At 52.1% G+C, this 17720-nt stretch overlaps 1 protein-coding gene across 1 annotated transcript; it reads right to left on the bottom strand.

The window, feature by feature from the left end:
• Positions 1 to 2262: 2262 nt before the first annotated feature.
• On the bottom strand, positions 2263 to 17058 carry KPTN (kaptin, actin binding protein). Its single transcript, XM_044435060.1, has 13 exons — positions 16870 to 17058; positions 16534 to 16647; positions 15860 to 15942; positions 12229 to 12313; positions 11271 to 11325; positions 8689 to 8764; positions 8247 to 8320; positions 7720 to 7829; positions 7473 to 7586; positions 7224 to 7296; positions 7001 to 7136; positions 5395 to 5595; positions 2263 to 4084 (listed from the first exon to the last, which is right to left on the bottom strand). Exons 1-13 carry the CDS (start codon positions 17036 to 17038, stop codon positions 3953 to 3955), a joined length of 1422 nt encoding a protein of 473 aa, XP_044290995.1. The 5' UTR covers positions 17039 to 17058; the 3' UTR covers positions 2263 to 3952.
• Positions 17059 to 17720: the final 662 nt, after the last annotated feature.

Below are 17720 nucleotides of genomic sequence, written 5' to 3'. Positions count from 1 at the left end.
CTTCGGAGAGCGTCCGTAACAGGTGGAAGTTGAGCCGCTGCGGGCAGTTAGCTCTCCGCCTGGAAGCTCCGACTTCCAGCCCCCACAGGGCTCAGGTCCCTGGGTAGCCTCGGGCGCTTGCCCCCCCCCCCCGACAGATGCTGCTTTTTTCCAACCTCAGTTTTTGCAGCTGTAAAATGGGGGTGATAGTAAATAAAACTAGCCTAGCGAGACCTTGCTCAAGTCCCATTTCTGAATAGTAGGGCCTGTCCAGAGGATACTGATGACTTTGACAGGCTGCTCAGTTTCCAGTTTCTGGATCATTTCATGACCAGGATGGGGAATGGTTTTTGTTGGTCGCTACAGTCCCATGCAGGTAATTTGTCAGTGGCCACAGAGCAGCAGTGGGCAGGTCAAGGCCATCACTATGCAGAGCCAAAAGCGAGTCGGGAATCCCATCCCTTCTCTTTTTCTCTCCCCCCCCCTCACACCCGCCACCACCTCTGGCAACAAAGGCTTGGGGGAAAAGAAATTCCTTTTGCTAGAATCTGAAATGACAGTTTGTAGAGTCGCATGGGCCCCAAGTTGCTTCTGCCTCTACAGAGAGGAAGAGAAGTGAGGTTTTTGGAAAAGCAGAAGGGTGGTATTTTATGAAGACCTGTACTTATTTCCGTTGGGTCTTCTCAGGAACCAGAATCCACCGCGAACTTTGCAGGAGGTAGCTGCTGAATGTATACCTTAAAAACAACTAAAAGAGGTTCTGAAAGATTAGCTTTTTCTCGGTTTGGGCTGGAGAGGATTCCATACCTTTTTCAATTGATGTGGGCGAGAGAGAAGGCCTCACTGGCAGTTGGATAAAAATTAGGGAATTCGTTGCTCAGTTGCTGTTCCCTCTTGTTCTGTGCCAGCAGAGAATAAGCACCTTTTACTCTTGATTTTACTGGGTAAATAACTTCTACACAAGCTGATGCTGTTGCTTATCTGCTGCCCCCTTTTCTGTTTATCTTTTTATATGGATGTTTGCATTTTATATGGGATTTTTTACTTGCTCTTGAAATCAGGGCTGTACATATTCTGATCTGGATCCTGGGCAAATCCTATCTGCAGCAGAGCCAGTGAAATAAATGAAACTTAAGCTAGAGCAAACCTAATGAAAGCCATGACTAAACAGGACCATCTGGGTTCAACCCTCTGTGCTTAACATCATGATAATTTATTATCCAAATTCCTTGAATTCTGTGCCATGAAAAGCAGGTTTCTGTGACCGCCGGAATTATGCAAATAGAGGTTTGCAGAATCACTTCCTTGCATGATGTATTCTTGTGCATAATTATTCTCATTTTGCTAGTCAGGGGAGAGGCAAGCAATCACACAGGCCCCAAACCTGCCCCTCCCCGTCCAACCATCACAGAAAAGTCTTATTTAACCATCCCCTGTGGGTTCTGAGATGTCAGTCAGTGGTGCCAAGATACTTTCAGGTTTCGTTTCACCATTAGTTAAACAAAGCCAGGTTTAAAAACAATCCCAGTTTTTATTATTTAGGGATCCCGCTGGCCTCTTTTCAGCCACATTCCAGCTGTGCACTGGTATCAAACCAGCCCACCAGGTCGAGCATTGCTTGCTCTGACACGCAGCTGGAGCGGGTCTTTGTCCTCTCGGGCACTCTGGACCCTTTTCACTTCGACTGCCGAGATGAATCTCTTCCACGGAATTCCTTAGAGCAGGTCTGGAGAAACTGCAGCCCTCCAGACGTTAGAACTACAACTCCTATCGTCCCCACCTATTGACCATGCTGACAGATTGAGTTCTCACTTGTGTCTTAAAGGGGTTCTCCTTCCTTGCTGGAGAGAACCCAGCCGAGTATCTGGGAAGACACATTTATTCCTCTTTGGAGGAGGATGGTTTTGCTTCCAATTCCTTTCCTGAGCCCACCTCAGCTTGGAGGATGAGTAATATCAGATTCCTTTGATTTTTCAAATAAAAAATGCCGGCTCTGAGACATGGGAGACACCCAAAAGAGAGAGAACACAGTTTAAATGTCAGATTATTTTTAAGCACGTACCCCTCATTCAGAAGCAGACCTTGGAAGGAGTCATAAAGATGTTAGTTAGCAGAGATGGGAAATGAATCTGTTTGGGAACAGGAAGGGAAAATCGCTCTCTGCCTTGTCTTTTGGGGAACTGAACTGCTCCATCCCAGCCTTTGATCAAAGAAAAGGCTGCTAAGTACATTTCAGATACAGAGTCTGGTGCATGTGAAGCAGAAGGAAGTCCGACAATTCCCTGCTGAGAGTTGGACTTTTTATTCAAAGTGTGAACTCTTTGTATGGCTGAGAGCGACAGGAGAGACGCCGGAGTCCCTGCTTCCCGGGGCTGCTGCACTTTCCGGCCTCTTCCTCCGGCCCTGGCCCCAAGCACCAATCCTCCCCTGCCCAAACCCTGCCCCCTGGCCAGGATGCCCTCCGGGGGAAGAATCCCAGAGAGGAACCTGTTGGCCTCCTCAACCCCAGATCTGCAGGTAGAAATGAAACAAGATCCCCTTTGCACCCTTCGTCAGGCTCGCCAGAAGACGCCCACAGGAACCGCCTTCCGAGCGAAGATGCCACAAACGCCTCCGAACTGTTACAGTTCGGGTTTAATCCGTGCCCTCTTCTCTGGGCCATCTGTTCTCATTCGCCAGCGGGAATCCAGCCTCGGAACAGATACGCCACCAGCCTTTGCTGCATGCAGGGACGCGCCTGCCTAAGACGACAAGACCCAGATCTGGGGAGAGGCAGAGCGCACCGCTGGGGTCTTTCCCCTTTGCAAACACCAGCTGACTACCCGGGTCAACGGTCTTCGCAGGGACAGCAGGGTGGGGGGACGGGCCAAGGCAACGGAAGCCTCTCCTGTTAGTTCTGGCTCTGCAGTAGGTCAGTGAAGGCTGGCCAGAGTTGCTGGCCCCCAACGGCCACGAACCCCACTCTGGAGAAGACAGCTTCCCACGGATGGAAGGACTGCAGTTCCCCAACAAAGCCCCTGCGTGGCTTGTGTGCCAAGGCACTCTCATCCCCTACATCTCCAGGCAAGGCTAGCAAAAGAATTCCAAGCAAAACCCTGGACTGGACTTCCCTACGGTCCTTAGACTCCCCCCTGCTTCTGGGTTCTACTTGGCCACATCAACTGAGTAGGGAAGAGGAGTGGACAAGAGGATAAAGGGACGCAGAGAGAGGTCAGGGAGGAGACTCGCCGGAGCAAACCTGCTTCAGGTGGAAGTGAGGCCAAGGCCCCTTCAATGCTCTTCTGTTCAGTACCTGGATGAGTCTTAGTCCCTGATCCTATGCGAGCTTAGAGAAGAAAGGCCCCGCTCTGGGAGCAGCAGGTCTTCTCTCTCTCTGAACTTGCACAGAGCTTCAACCGGAGTCCCTTCACACAAGGTTCTGGCTGCCTGACGGAGGCTCGTTTTATGGAATCTGTTTTTGCACCGTGCTGCAATCGCTGATCAAGCTGCCTGCGGCTGGAAAAGCAAACGGGGACTTTTTAAACCATTCAGGAGCCGTCGTCTGCCTCGTGTCCCAGACTTCTATCCATCACGCAGACACAAAGAGCAGAAAGTGCTCATCAGGCAAAGTTTATTCTTCATGTACAGAGTCCTTGTTCAGGCCAAGTTCAGAGCAGCCCCTTGGGAGCTAATGAAAGGAAACGGCAAGTGTTTGCAAGCAGCATCCCAGCCAAATCTTGTTTGCTGTGTCCGGGGGAAGCCGCCACTTCCTGAGCGACTGCCATTACACCGAGAGCGCCCCCAAAGGCGGCCCCTTGAGGACATGGGGGGCGCCCCTCTTCTTACTCCCACACTGGTCCCTTGGCGACGCCACAGCAGGGCTGAAAAAGGATCCCCTGGAACTGTACCCCTTGCTTCTTCTGGGCAAAGCGAGCAAGCGAGCGAGGAGGCCCAGCCAAATTCGTGGGTCATCCCTTCTGGGTACCCAAACTCATCATTCCCTGGATCCCTTCCCATCAGCGTCCTCTGCCTTGGACTCACGCAGCTGCGCAGAGAGGCTCCTCTGGTGTGCCGCCTTCAGCCGGAGCCGCTCCAAGAGGCATTGAGCTGCCTGAGTCAGACTGTGCTATGGGAGCGAGGAAGAAGAGGGCAGCAAGAGAGCAGAGTTTAATCCTGGAGTATTTGTGCTCTGCCAGGATCCACGAGGGAGTGTTAGATACAGACATGCATGCCTAGAAGGAGAACCATCTCACTTTCCAGCAACAGTTCTCAACTGGTCTAGAGAATGGACCATTAGTTTATCTGCCACTCCCCCAAAACCTTCCAAAATTCATTCTAGGACAAGCCACGACCACTCTCAGGACGGGTCCCACTGCCGCCACTGGGAAAGTCCCATCTCACGCCACTCCCACTGCCCCCGGGATGGCTGTGGCACCTGCAGGAGGAGGACTGAGCAGACAGGAGAGTTCCTGTGCCCAAGCTAGGCAAACTGGTCCCCGCAAGCTATCACAGTATCCTTTCCCCCCCTTTTGCTTAGCTCCCTTTCCTGTCTATTTCCCTTCTGCAGCTTGTCTATTCAGCTAGAAGTCTGTGTTTCCAAAACAACAGCAACCACCACCACTGCCGCTGCCACCTTTGGCTGCATGGGCAGAGATGTCCTGTGAAAATGCGGGACAGATGAGAAAGAATGGAGGGAGCCATTTCTTTCTGATGGAAAAGCTGGAATACAGGATGCAGGGCGAGGGTGAGAAAGCCCTGCTTTTGCCAGGGCAGGAAGTGCAGCGCTCTCCCCGGTGCAAGAGGGTCCCCAGGACGGAGCAGCACACGCCTGGAGCCATCCATCCCTGCTCAGCATTCAAGCCCCATTTGATGCTTGGGGAAGCTCCGGGCTTTGCTGGAGGGAAGTTTCAGTAGAAACTGGGAGCAGAAATGAAGTGTGTCAGAAGCAAAGCTTGGCAGCACCAAGCAGATCATCTGTACCTGAGGATCTGGGCTTTTTGCCAGCTTGTTGTGGTGACAGAATTAAAAATGATTAGAAGTTGTTCTGGATAACCTCCCTTTAATTTCGTAGGTGATACCCAATACTGTTTCTTCTGCCTGGACAGGGGCCACGTGGAGGCTGGGCGGGGAACTGGGTTGTCTGAGATATTCTAGACCTCCTTCCTGAAGATTCAGCTTTTATAAACTACAAGAATCAAGCCCTCTTACTTTCAGAGAAACAAGGGAAACCTGAGTAGTCTCTATTGTACCCAGTTGGTACAGGAAGAAATACACATGCCTAAAGCAATCTGGCCAATGGACACAAGCGTTCCGGAATGTGTGTGTGTTTAATTCAACCTGAATCCATGAAACGGAATTGCCGATGCCTTCAGGAAGGGTTGGTATCGCCCCATGCTTTTCCCCTGGAAGCAGCCCCTCTTGCCACCCCGCACACACCTGGAGAATATGCAGCCCCTTCAGGCACACCACGGCCAGTTCACACAGCCCATCGCAGGTCAGGTCGACATACTCCAGGGAAAGCAGGGGGCTGGGGAACGTGCGCTGCCAGAGCAGGCAAAATTCCCCATCGGTCTGGCTGAGTCCTGCAGCGCCTGCAGCTTGAGAGTTCAAGGCCCGGTATTTGTAGCACAAGAGCTCCTAAAAGACCACAGAAGCACCGTTATGTTAAGAGTAGGGCTGTCATCAACAGACCACCCAGAAAAGTCTGCATAGCCTGCTAATGCAGAATCCCAGGCACCTCTGCTCTCTCGAACAGCAAGTTTCTGTCCCTCATGGATAGAGAAGGAAAAATGCATACACAGAGGCAGAACTGTTGGCAGTTTCTGCAAAGTACATGGAACACTGAACAACATTAAGGGAAGGTCTTTTGGCTACTGGGTGATACAGAAATGAAAAGAAATAAACTGTATATAAAGAGTTTGAGAGCATCCAGCAGGCCTGGCTGCTCTCTCCTCTCCCAGACAGGCTCTCTTCGAGTTTCCGTTGTTCAGTTTAACCAGGGTTACACGCCTCCAGGCTAGCCATGGTTTTCGCAAACCAGACTCCTGAGTTTTCAAAATGGGGTGACTGGACGATCCTGGTTACAGTGAAGCAGGGCTGTTTCTGCTGCACACACAGCAAGGTCTTCGGGACAGCATCTCCCTGGTTGTGGAACTCGCTGCCCAGGGCCATTGGGCAGCTGACAAGCATCGTACGTTCGCCACAGCACCAGTGAGTAATGCTGCTCTTTCCATTTAGGCAGTTGCCCTCCTCCATTGCCAGGTATGCATTTTGTATCAGCTCAGTTCTGTTTAGGACATTGGTATTTCCAAGCCTTTTCCTGTACACTCAGACGCATGACTCACCTGCCTGCAGCCTGGAATAAGAGAAGCCAGCCCCAGCGGCACCATGCAAAAGCTTGAAGGCTGGGCGCCTCTCAGCTGCACGCAAGAGCAGGCAGCAGGGATGATACTGCTTTCAAACGGACAGAAGGACCAAAGGATGAGCCCATCCTGACTCCCGAGTTTATTTTATTCAGGAGTCCTGAGGCCAGAAGGAATCTTGGAGAAGCTCACAAGGGGTCGAACTGCAGTGGCGGGCAAAGACAGGGGGTGGGGGAAGCCTGCCGGCTTGAGTTTAAAGCTCTTCTTTGTAGTGATGCAGCCTTAAGAGAGCCACACTCAGAATGGGGGGAGAAACCTCTGCAAAAGCTGGGAAGCCGCACGATGGGTGAGGAGGGACGGGAACCCCCGAGAGCTTGAATGTGGCGCCAGTGGGGCTGGATTTGGCCCCAGGTGCTCAGGCTCTGCATCGCTGCTTTAAATGGAAGTTTCAGCCTCTGAGTCTTGGGAAGACTTTTACCTGAGTAAACAGTCTAGCTATCCGGCTGCCGCTGTCCTAGGTCCAAAAACCCAAGCCATGAGTTAGAGCTGTGAAAAACACTCACCAAGAATATTTTAGGAGCGCGTTCTGTGAAAGGCGCTAGGGAGAACTTCACTGGGGAATCCGTGAGCCTAGGCTGCAACTGGGCCGACTGGGTCCGGGCGAAAGCCACACCACCTACCTGCCCGTACGTGCCGAGCAGGATCTCCGGCTCACGGTCGAAGTTGACATCGGTCACAAGGGCGCAGATCACGCTGTCATACTGGTCACTCTGGGGTAGGACCAGCTGGTCCTCGAGGCCCTTCTGCAGCACGTTCCTGCCGGAGGAGAGGAGAGGAGAGGAGAGGAGAGGCGCTGCCATGCTAAGCCAAGCAGGGGCTTCTCGATCGACCTCCTGCACTCACCTGTAGACGACGGAGAGCTCGATGGTGCTGGTGACGAGGACGCTGTAGCTCTGGGCACGGCTGCCAAGGCTGCCTGGGAGGAGAGGACGGGAGCTCAGGCAGAGCGCCAGAGGCGCCCTCAAGGGGAGCCGGGCACTTGTCCCCCACACAAGTGCCCGACCCTTGAGGGAAAGCAGCCTCCTCACCCTGCTCCCTGCTCCCGCGGCTGCAAAGGGCCCGCAGCCCCTCTGGTCCTCCAGCTTTACCTACCGCTCAAGGCTGCGCTTCCGGAGGGCTCCCCGGCGGGGCTGGCGGTCGGCAGGGCAAACACCAGGACTTTGGAGATGGGCCCATCCTGCTGGATGCTCCAGCTGCGCAGGACCACTAGCGCAGAGGGGAGAGAGGGACAGGGTCAACCGGAGCCGTGAGACGGGGCCCTGCTCTCCAGCCCTCTCGGATCTCTGCTGAACCCCAAGGCTCGGTCCCAAGCCAGCTCCACTGCGCTTCCGAAACTGACCTCGGCGGGCCGGTTCAACGTGGGCGACTTGGATGTAGCCACTCTGGCAGCCAAAAGCGGTGATGCGTTGCCCCGAGCTTGGGATGTTATAGACATCCAGCCACAGCACACTGCAGAGGAGGAGACATCAGTGTTCCTCTTCCCTCCCCTTGCTTTTTCCTTGTGTGCTGTGCTGTTTTCTACAGTCAGTCTGTGGATAGGGAATGCCTCGTTTCATAGATTGCATGCAAGCCACCAGGGACTCTTTCTGGCTGAGCGGCAGCATAAAATTACGGCCAGTCAATAGAGTCACGAAGAAGCAGGACCGACGGCGTAGAGGAGGGCAGCACGTAATGCTGATCCTCAGGGTGTATGTCCAGGGTGCCTCAGGGCGAGAGGAGAGGGGCCTCCACCTCAGAGCTCCTGCTAAGCCCCCAAAGACACTCTGGGGTACACGCGGTCCCCCGAACACCCACCCACCCTCCCTCTCCCACCCCTGCTCCCCACGCCGCTGGCCTTACGGAGATGGGATGCATTTGCCCGCCTACTTGCTTGGCAGCTCCTTGAGTTCAGGAAAGAGGTTCTCCACCGGTTGCTCCTCAAACTGGTGCAGCGCCTCATTCTGGAAGGAAACAGGTCGCTGGCATCACACCTGGGGCTTCCTCCAGTCCTCCCCACGAACCAGATCCCTGCCTTGACAGCCGCTGGGGTGGACAGAAAACCTTGACCGGACAGAAGCAGCAAGGAGAACAGAGCGCCGGACACACACTCGCCACGCAGACTCAGAACGGGAAGCGCTTCCACTTTCCAGTCAGCACCTAGCCCAGCCTTCCCCACCCTGCTGGACTGCAACTCCCATCACTTCCTGGGGGCATCCAGCTGGTTTCTCTGCACCTGGATCAGGTGGCCCTTTGGCATGATCCCATGGGGATTCTCTTGTGTTTGAATGGGAGTCCAGGAAAGCAAGCTTCACTTGCAGGGGGTCCTTACCTCTTTGTACAGGTGGATAGCAGGGTCGTTACCACTCAGGAGGAAGACTGTCTCTGGCTGGCCAGCAACCTGAACTCTGCAAGGAGAGAAGCAGCACCAAAATAACCAAATATCTCTCCCTCAGGACCTGTCCCCAAAATGATCCCAGTTTTGCTGTCTGGAGTGAGCTGGGAGTTCCCGCTGCACACATTCGCACAGGATTGTGCTCTTGGAAGTTCAGTTTAGGCACCAGGCTAGTCCTAAGTACCAAAAAGATCCAGAGACCAAGCCCAAAGGGCAAGATTAAAAAAAAAAAAAAGAAAAGATGCACCTGCATGTGTGAATTCACAGATTCTGAAGTGCGCAGGCACGTTTCTGAAAGATCCCACCTCCCTAGGGATGCCCCTATTTGTGAAAAGCAATGTATGGACAGAGCAGAGGAGAGCGTTTGATTTCAGGGGGCGAATCTCGGGGAGAAAGGTGAGATGAGACACCTGTGGGAAAAGGCTGGCTGACCGTGTGGGGCGGGAGGCGGGCAGCTTGGCGCAGCAGAGTGCACAGGCTTCCTGGACGGCTATTTCCTCGAGTGGGAAGTGGGGGCAAGGCCTGCTCCTGGAGCGACCCTCCCTCTGCATTCCCGCAATGGTTGTGCTCAGGTCGTTCGCCAGGCCTAGGGAGACGGCACTGCCGGTGCTCCGAGGAGCGGCGTCTCATCTGGTGACTCACGCAGAAGACTGGCTCCTCCTCAGGGCAGGGAGCCTACCTCTTACGCGCTGCAAAAGTCAAGCTTCCCCGATGCACCTCCAGTTTTAACTCAGAAAAAAATACGCCTCGCCCACCGGCCTTTTGGGCAACGTGGGCATAATTAGCACAGGCGATTGCCACTCCGTGGACGGTGCTAAGAGAGTATTAAGTGAAGGCACAAAAATGTGCTTAAGCAGAGCTACTAACCAAAAAATGTTAAAAGGCGGCTCTTCGGGTCAGACCAAAGGCCGGCTGCAGCCAGTACCCTGGCTTCCCACAGTGGCTAACCAGATGCCTCTGAGAAGTCCACAAGGAGGGGAAGAAGGCAAGAGATGAGCAGACGTTTCCGAATTCCAACTCCCGGCTTTCTTAACATTGGCCATGTCGGCACGGACTTCTGAGGCCAAAACACCTGGAGAGCTACCACCTGCCTGTCCCTGATAGACAGAACCGCAGGTTATCGGGTGCCAGGAGCAAGGACAGGGCCGACCAATCGCCTCTGCACCGTCCTCGCAGGCTTCTTGAAGGCACCTGGCTGGCCGGTGAGGGAAGCAGGATGCTGGGCCTGACGGACCTTCGCTCTCTTCCCAAGGGGCTCCTTCTGATGTTAAGTATCACTGGCACACGAAGCCAGACCAACAGGCCATGAAACTGACTACCCACAGAGAACAAGCCTGCCTCCAGCTGAGCCCAACTGCCTTCAAAAGCAGTGGTGTGGGATGCTAATAGCTGCCGTTTATTTCTGTTTTAACTTGTTTTTAAAACCTTCTGTGGCTGCAGCCTGACCCTGCTGCTCTAGGATAAATGCCAAAGTGAACAGTTCAGCGAATTCATTTGCATTTACAGAAACCACACTTAATATCAGTGCTATTTTTAAGCGATCTTTTATTACACGGTTTTGAAAAGGTCAGTTTCATTGTTTCATAAAAACTGGTGGCTAATTTGTTTTGCAGGTGTGTCAAGCAAAAAACCTGATGATGATCTTTTCTTTGGTGCCGTAACGAAACCAGTGCTTTGCAAAATTACTTGATCTGTATTACATGTCCGGTTGATTGACTGACAAAGCAATCTCATGCACGGCTAGGCAGAAGGAAGTCCCACTCGGTTTAATGGAGCTTACTCCCAAGTAATTGTGTGAAGGATTGCAGCCTAAAATGTTTTCCCCTCTGTCAAATGCCCATCTCTAATGAAGACTTCAGATGTCCTCACTAGGGGTCATTTTTCCTATTAAAAAGGAAATTACCATAGCACCAAGAATATGCACCTCAGGACACAGACCAAGGGAAATTGAGATCTTCTGGCAGATCTCCAAGGGAATTTGAAGTAGTTCAGCAAAGATTCCTGACTCTCAACTGTTAACCAATGGCAACGACCCTGTTACTCCTCCATCTCGCTCCAAATTATACCAGCAAAATGCAGAAAGCGCATGGAGGCAGGTAACCAGGAGGAGGCTTTTGTGCCGAAGGGCCGTGAGCTTGGTTCAGTGTGGGAGCCCAGGGCAAACCCTGAGGCTCGGAACGCCTGCTTGGCATGCAAGTGGTCCCAGCCGCAAGCCGCGGTGCTGCCGGTCAGTGTTGACAACACTGAGGGAAAGGGACCAAAGGTTCGCCTCAGTATAGGGCAGCTTGCAAGATTCCTAGAGCTCTTTAATTCTACGTCTTTTGCATGAGACCTCGGCTGGTAAAACTTGGCGTTCCACTAAAAAACAAAACAGATCCTAAAAGCCTGAATCCTGCCCACCCTAACCTAAGTCATTGGGTTACTAACATCAACTTCAGTGGGCCAAGGGGGTAAATCTGGAAGGGCTGCGGGGTCACCAGGCGTTTACAGAGACAAGGAAGGGCAAGTTGCTTACGTACTCAGCATGATAAAGCTGGAAAGGGGTAAACTGCAACTCCAGGTTCAGGCAGCTCTCTGGAAAGAAAGAAAGAAAGAAAGAAAGAAAGAAAGAAAGAAAGAAAGAAAGACAGACAGACAGACAGACAGACAGACAGAGACAGACAGACAGACAGACAGACAGACAGACAGACAGACAGAGACAGACAAGAAGGAAGGAAGAAGAGAAAGACTTATTAAGGAACCAACAAGCAAATGGGCTTTATTGCCCTAGCCAGAGCTTGAAGAACTCTGCTGGACTTCAAACATTCCAAGTCAAAAGTCAGTGTGGCCTAGTGGTTAGAGTGCTGGACTGGGTCTCAAGAGATCTGAGCCCTAGGCATCACTTGCCCATGAAGCTCACTGGGTGACTCAGGCTAGTCAGTGACTCTCACCATAACCGACCTCTCAGAGTGGTTGGTATGGGCATAAAGTGGAGGAAAAGGTGTAGGAAAAGGGTGGGAAACAAATACAATACATACAAGAAATATCCAAGATGCAGGAAGACTCTCAAGTTAAATGGAAGTCACAGTTAACAAGGGTGAGTTGTTACCCAAATCAGAACACAGAGATAAAATGTGCTTTTAAGACAGCAAGTTTCTAGCCCACTTGATTACAGAGTGGCACCAGCTTCAGAAAATTATCCATTGAAAAGTACGTTGTAGGCAGGGCTTCCAGTGCACAAATCTTCCAAAAAGCAGAACGGCTCACTGGAACAGCCATTCCAGCTCCATGCCATTTCCGCAGATGTTACTCCACTCTGAGAAAAACTATATTGTGCACCAAGAAAAATCAAGCTCTCCCCTACGACTGCTGCATTTACAAAGATTTTATAACGAGTTTGGATCTATTGTGCTTCCAAGATGCAAGTGTGCAGAAACTGGCAACAAGGGAGGTTAGAGAAACTGGGGTTGGGCAGCACAGAATGTGCTGCAGACTTACGTGCAATTGAATCCAGGTTATATTCAGAGCCTGGCTCATAGTCGCAGTAAATGTTAAGGAACAGGCTGGCTTTGTCTCCAGAATCCTACGGAAGCAGGGAGGAAAAACAGACAGAAAGTGGCACATGTCGTAAGGGTTTGTGGCTGAAATGGAAACATAAGGGAGACGCCAGCTAGGATGCCCACCCTGCCCCAACCCAGGACTTTCCAGATGCGCTGAGCCACAACGGCCACCAGCCTCGGCCAGTGTGGCCAACGAACGGTCAGAGATGGGACGTGTTTGTAAGCGTTGTGGCTGGTGGAGCCATTCTTCTCTAACAGTCACTAAAGGTAAATCCCACGCACGTTCGGACAGAAGAAAGGCCAACAGAGACGACATGCATACTGTCTCAGAGCAAGACCTCACTGCTCAAGTCAATAAACCAAAGGCCCAAATTCCAGCTGACTAGGGTGCTGCGAAGCTTTCCCACGCAGAGAGATTCTGGAAACCCCACAGCACCAACTGTGCTGCACGCAGTAACAGAGGGGCCGCTTGTTACTTGCGAGACCTGCTTCCACAGGCTAACAAAACAAGGGGAAATCTGCACGGGGTGCAGTGGGTAAGATAATGCTGCTTCCCACTGCCAGCCTCTCGGCCGAAAGCAGCGTGGAAGACACACGATTTGGCATGCCGCTGGCTGCCACCGATTCCTGTCTTAAAAATCCATCCCACTGAGTTGCTAAGCAACAGCAGGAGGGGGCAATAATTGGCAGTGGCCAACTGGTTGGAAAGAGGAGGAGAGAGCAGGCAGGAGTCTGAGGCAGGATCATCACTGGATAAAATCAAGATTCCTTGCAGCGCTAGGAGCATCTGCCCTGCAGGCCCCACCGGTGGAAATGACCCCAAAAGGCAGCAGCGCTAGTCCAGCACCCCACAAGGAATACAGACCGATGGGGAAGCCTGCCCGGCTAGTGCTCTGCATAGCCTGCAGGACCCCTGAGGGTCACCAAGGTACCGGTACCGTTCCCACTGCTTGGGGAAGGGGAGCACTGGGTCTGCACCCAAGGAGTCCCCGGCTCGGGCCCGGTAATTTCAGCTGAAAGAAAGCAGGTGGTGGGGAAGGCCCCTCTACAGCTCAGACCCCTGAGAATTGTTGCCGGCCGGGCTAGAAAGACAAGCGGTCACTCTCATGTCACGCCCACAGGGAGCAGGAAGGTCTATGGCTGCTGGAAGGGAAGCCTTTCGAACAGCAGCGGCAAAGGGAAAAAAATCAAGCTCATCTCACAGGGAGTTAGTGCCATGCGCTGGGAGCCCAGACGGAAACGGCCCTCTGGTGCCTCAAAGGCTGGGCCAGCCCAGAATCCTGGCCACTTCTGGGCGGGCCCAGTCTTGGCTCCCTGCCCAGGAAGGCGGCCCCCCGAGCTCCTCATTCATCTCCCCACCCTTAAAGCGTGTAGCCGATTGCTGCCGGCCTTTTACAGCCATGCCACTGCGGCATGGTGTGAATCAGAATATAGGGGATTTATAGGTGTTGCTGCATTACAGGGTCACAGGCTCCGTTTCAGCGCATGCGAACAGAAACAATGAGCAAGACGATGGCTTGTGCTGAGTGGAGCCTCCTGGCACTATAAGACAGAAAAACTCTGGCAGCGGTGTAGCTTTTAACAAGCTTATTTTATCAGTAGCCAGCCTGCACTGACAAAGCAGATATTCAAAAGCAGATGAAAAGAAGTATTGATGCCAGCTGGCCTATCTGCACTTCCAGAAGACAAATTAACCCCTTTACAGGATTAGGCTTCATCATAAGCACAAGTGCTACTTCATCGATCTTATGAAAATTCCTGCCATAAGGACTGCAACCCTTTAAAGACTTCCACAGATGCCTTCTGCAGTCTTAAACTATAACACCATGGACATTAATAATAAAACACCTCAGACTGCCAGATGTTGTACAAACCTCGGAAACAAGAGTTACCACCTTCAGGCTTACAGTCTAAAGTCATAACCCATTTAACTGGAAAAAACAGGACAGATAATAGTGATTAATTGCATTTCTTTCCTTACAGTTATAGCCTGCTCCTTTTGCAGGGAAGCCAGAACAGAGTTCCATCTTGTCCAGCCTGCTTCAGCCCAGTACTTTCCAGACTGAGAATGCCTCTTCTCAGTTTCAACTGCCTCAGTGAGGTTTGTGGGCAACATCAACAATACGACTAAGTGATTTCATTTGCCTCAGAAAGAGAAGGTACACATTTTTCCTGTATGTCTGGTAGATTATTTTATCAGCCATCAGTACAGACACTGCCAAGCTATGTTATCAGTTCAATAATTCTTGCCTACATAGGATGTACCAATATAAGTATGGTTCCCGAATACTATTTGCCATTTCTATTTGATACCAATATGGTTTAAGATCAAACTAATAAACTATACTTATGTTTTGATTTATGAGCAAAGGAAAAAAGGGCATAATTTTAAGTGAACAAACTGGGGCCAAATAAGTTGCATCAAAGGGTGCATCATCATACACCACAGTTCCCAGAATCCACGAACTTGCAGTGCTGTATTAGGGGATGCTGAGACCTGTAGCCCAACAAATCTGGAGGTCACCAGGTTGGGGAAGGATGCCCCAAGACGCTTAATGGGTTTGCTGGGTTTCCTTCAAAGACGCTGGCTACAATCTCTGGGAACTCTGAAGAACAACTGAGGTCCTGGAGACTGGCAATTGCTGCCCGCCTACCCCCATCTTCAGAATATGAGAGCTGGCAGATTCCAAACACAGGCCAGTTAGCCCAGTGCCGGTATCAGTTAAAATTCTGGAACAGGGTGAGCTGACATTCTGTGAGCTTCTGAAAAATAATATACTAACAGCAAGAAGCCAGCATGGTTGTCCATGCACAAGTCAGGTTGGCCCAACCTTATTTCCTTTTTTTTAAATAGAGTTACAAGTGCTGCTGGTCAAAGGAACACCACAGAGACAGTGCATCTAGAATTCAAAAACACCTTGTGCAAGAGTTGTCGTTACATATTTGTCCATAAGCCAGTAAAATATGGATTGGACACATCTGCTGTTAAATGGATCCACAGATGGTTGAGCAACCAAACCAATGAGTGCTCATTAATAGCTCTGTCTCAGCTTGGAAAGATGTTCCCAGCAGGTGCTGGAGGGACCAAATCCCTGTGGTGATCAACATTTTTGTAAATGACTTGGTTGGGCATGCTTATCAAATCAGCAGATGGCACCAAGCTGGGAAAGAAAGGTATTACCAAGAACAACAGAATCAAAATCCAAAAGATGACTGGGGTATGTGAACAAAATTAACAAGATTAAATTCATGAAAGATAAATATTATGTCTTGTAGTCCCGTCTCCTGTCCCCCCGGCAAAAAAAAAAAAATGTCGAAAGCAGAGGAAGATCTGGCTCAGCAGGTTGGGGAAGGCTGCCCTAGCCCAAGTGAGCATCTTCGTTTCAGCCAGCCTTGCTTTCAAAGAAATACACACTATGTTTTTTTGCTGTTGTTTTGTTTGGTTTCTGTTGTTTTAAAATCCAGAACACATTCATATTCAGAACAGTGTAGTAGGTCATTGTCCTATGATTGCGCTTGAGAAACAAACATGCTGATTATGAATTGGAAAGCTTATGACAAAAGCGTACCTTAATAAAAGTGATTCCCACCACCAGGCCTCTTTTGGGAGGTGACTTGTTGAATGTGTCAATAGAAACAATCTCGGCATCCACTGAAAATGAAAGAAATACAGAAAGGCAATAGCGGTTGAGCTAAAAGCTCGTAATACAGCAGATGAGCAATCAAGGGGAACAAAAAGAGCAGCTGCTCCCATTGCAAACAGCTAAGAGTCATATTCCTTGATCTTTATGAGGGCAGAGGCACCAAAGATATTTGAAAAGTTTGCCAGGAAGACTCGGGTTCTAATGTGACTGACGCATTAGGAACATGAGAAACACAGAAACACCTGTCAAAGGGCAAGTGCTGCTGGACTCAGCTGAAAACATAGGTACAGCCTGCATGTGAAACATCCTTTACCCTACACAATTTTAACGTTTGGCAAACCTCTAGATTTGAGAAGAAAAACTCAAACCAGAAGGGTCCGTGTTCAGCTGGTGAACTCGGGAAAAGGGGGGTGCCTCACCTCTTGCAGGCCCCTTACAGCACACACGAGTCCAGTGACACGCATTTGGGAGCTATATTTATGGGGGAAGCAGGTAAAGGCAAGGGGCCTCTCCCTGCCCGCTTGCGCTAGCCCACGGGATGTCCCAGCACCGCTCCCCAAAGTAAGGGCAGCCCCAAGCTGTCCGACCCTAACCGTTACCTGGAATATAGGTGAACTGCAACTCTCTGGCCACGGGCCGCAGTTTCTGGCGCAGGTCTTGGTAGCGGAAGTAAATCACCTTCCCCTTCAAGGTGGCGGCCAGCAGCCCCCCGGGGCCGTCCTTGCCCAGCCAGCCGAGCCGCGACGCTCCCTCCTGGCCGGCGGGCGCGGAGCCCCCCAGCCCCGTCCCCGCCGAGCCTTCCGGGCCCCACTGGGCAGTCCCAAGGAGCCCCCTGGAGGCCCCCGGGGGCTGGCCCCCCGCCGCAGCGGGGCCGCCGCCGCCGACCCCCTCGGGCTCCTCTCGCCTGAGCCCCCGCACCTCCTCCTGCCCCGGCCCCGCCCCCTCGAGCTCTTCTTGCCCCCGCGCCGCCCCCGAGGGGCCCTCCTGCCCGCGCCCGCCGCCCCGCGCCGCCCCGGGCAGCGCGGCCAGCCCGTAAACGTTGCTCTGCGAGGAGAAGCGGGTGAAGCTGTCCTCGGCGAACGGGCAAGCCCGGGAAGGCTCCATCTCGACTCAGGCGCACCGCGGGCGACCCGGCCCTCCCCGTCCGCGCACGGACAGCCCCATTGGCCGGAGGGCCTCCCGCTCCGCGCGGCGCGCGTGACGACACGGGCGCGCCGCGGCGCTCCCGCCCCGCCCGCGCCCGCTTCCAAAATGGCCGAGCCGGGGTCTCGGGAGCGCCGGTCGCCCTCGGCGCGTTTCTCTCGTGACGCAACAAGAGTTTTCGCAAGCCTTTGCTTCCCTTCCACCGCTCACACTCTTGACATGGCTACTGCGGTGACGAGGCAGCAGCGCAAGACATCCCAGGCTGGGCCACTGTTCCAGAAGCAGGCCTTGCAGGCCTGCCTGTTTTACAATGGACATGACCATGTTCTTGTTCCATCATGAAAGGCCAAGAAGGCATTATCAAATTAAATGACATTTGGTTTTTTTGTAAGGCTACAAAGGGAACTGGATTTTAAAAGCAGGCCTTGCAGCTTAAATACTAGCCGAGTTTCAGCCCGGGAGTATAACTCTGAGAAAGCCCTGTGAAACCCAGCCAGCTCTGGATCTTAGACTTTATACGTGTATTTATCTCCTCTGTTATGAATGAAAAGCAGCCTCAGAACAAAGAACTCCTCTAAGACTGCCCTCTTAATTTGGTTCTCATGTTTGGGGAACTGAAAGGTGTACATTTGCTTACCAGTGA

Source organism: Varanus komodoensis, unplaced genomic scaffold (assembly GCF_004798865.1).
Source record: "Varanus komodoensis strain SLA01 unplaced genomic scaffold, ASM479886v1 scaffold29_1, whole genome shotgun sequence".
NCBI lineage: Eukaryota > Metazoa > Chordata > Lepidosauria > Squamata > Varanidae > Varanus > Varanus komodoensis.
This window is presented reverse-complemented; position numbering and strand designations above follow the sequence as displayed.

Excerpts from the sequence above, each read along its gene's own strand:
- KPTN (XM_044435060.1), bottom strand. The coding sequence starts at position 17,038 with ATGGAGCCTTCCCGGGCTTGCCCGTTCGCCGAGGACAGCTTCACCCGC. Across the intron at positions 8,765-11,270 it reads TTCCAGCTTTATCATGCTGA|AGTTCAGGTTGCTGGCCAGC; the intron begins GTACGTAAGCAA and ends CTCTCCTTGCAG. Across the intron at positions 7,830-8,246 it reads CTCAAGGAGCTGCCAAGCAA|TGTGCTGTGGCTGGATGTCT; the intron begins GTAGGCGGGCAA and ends CCTCCTCTGCAG.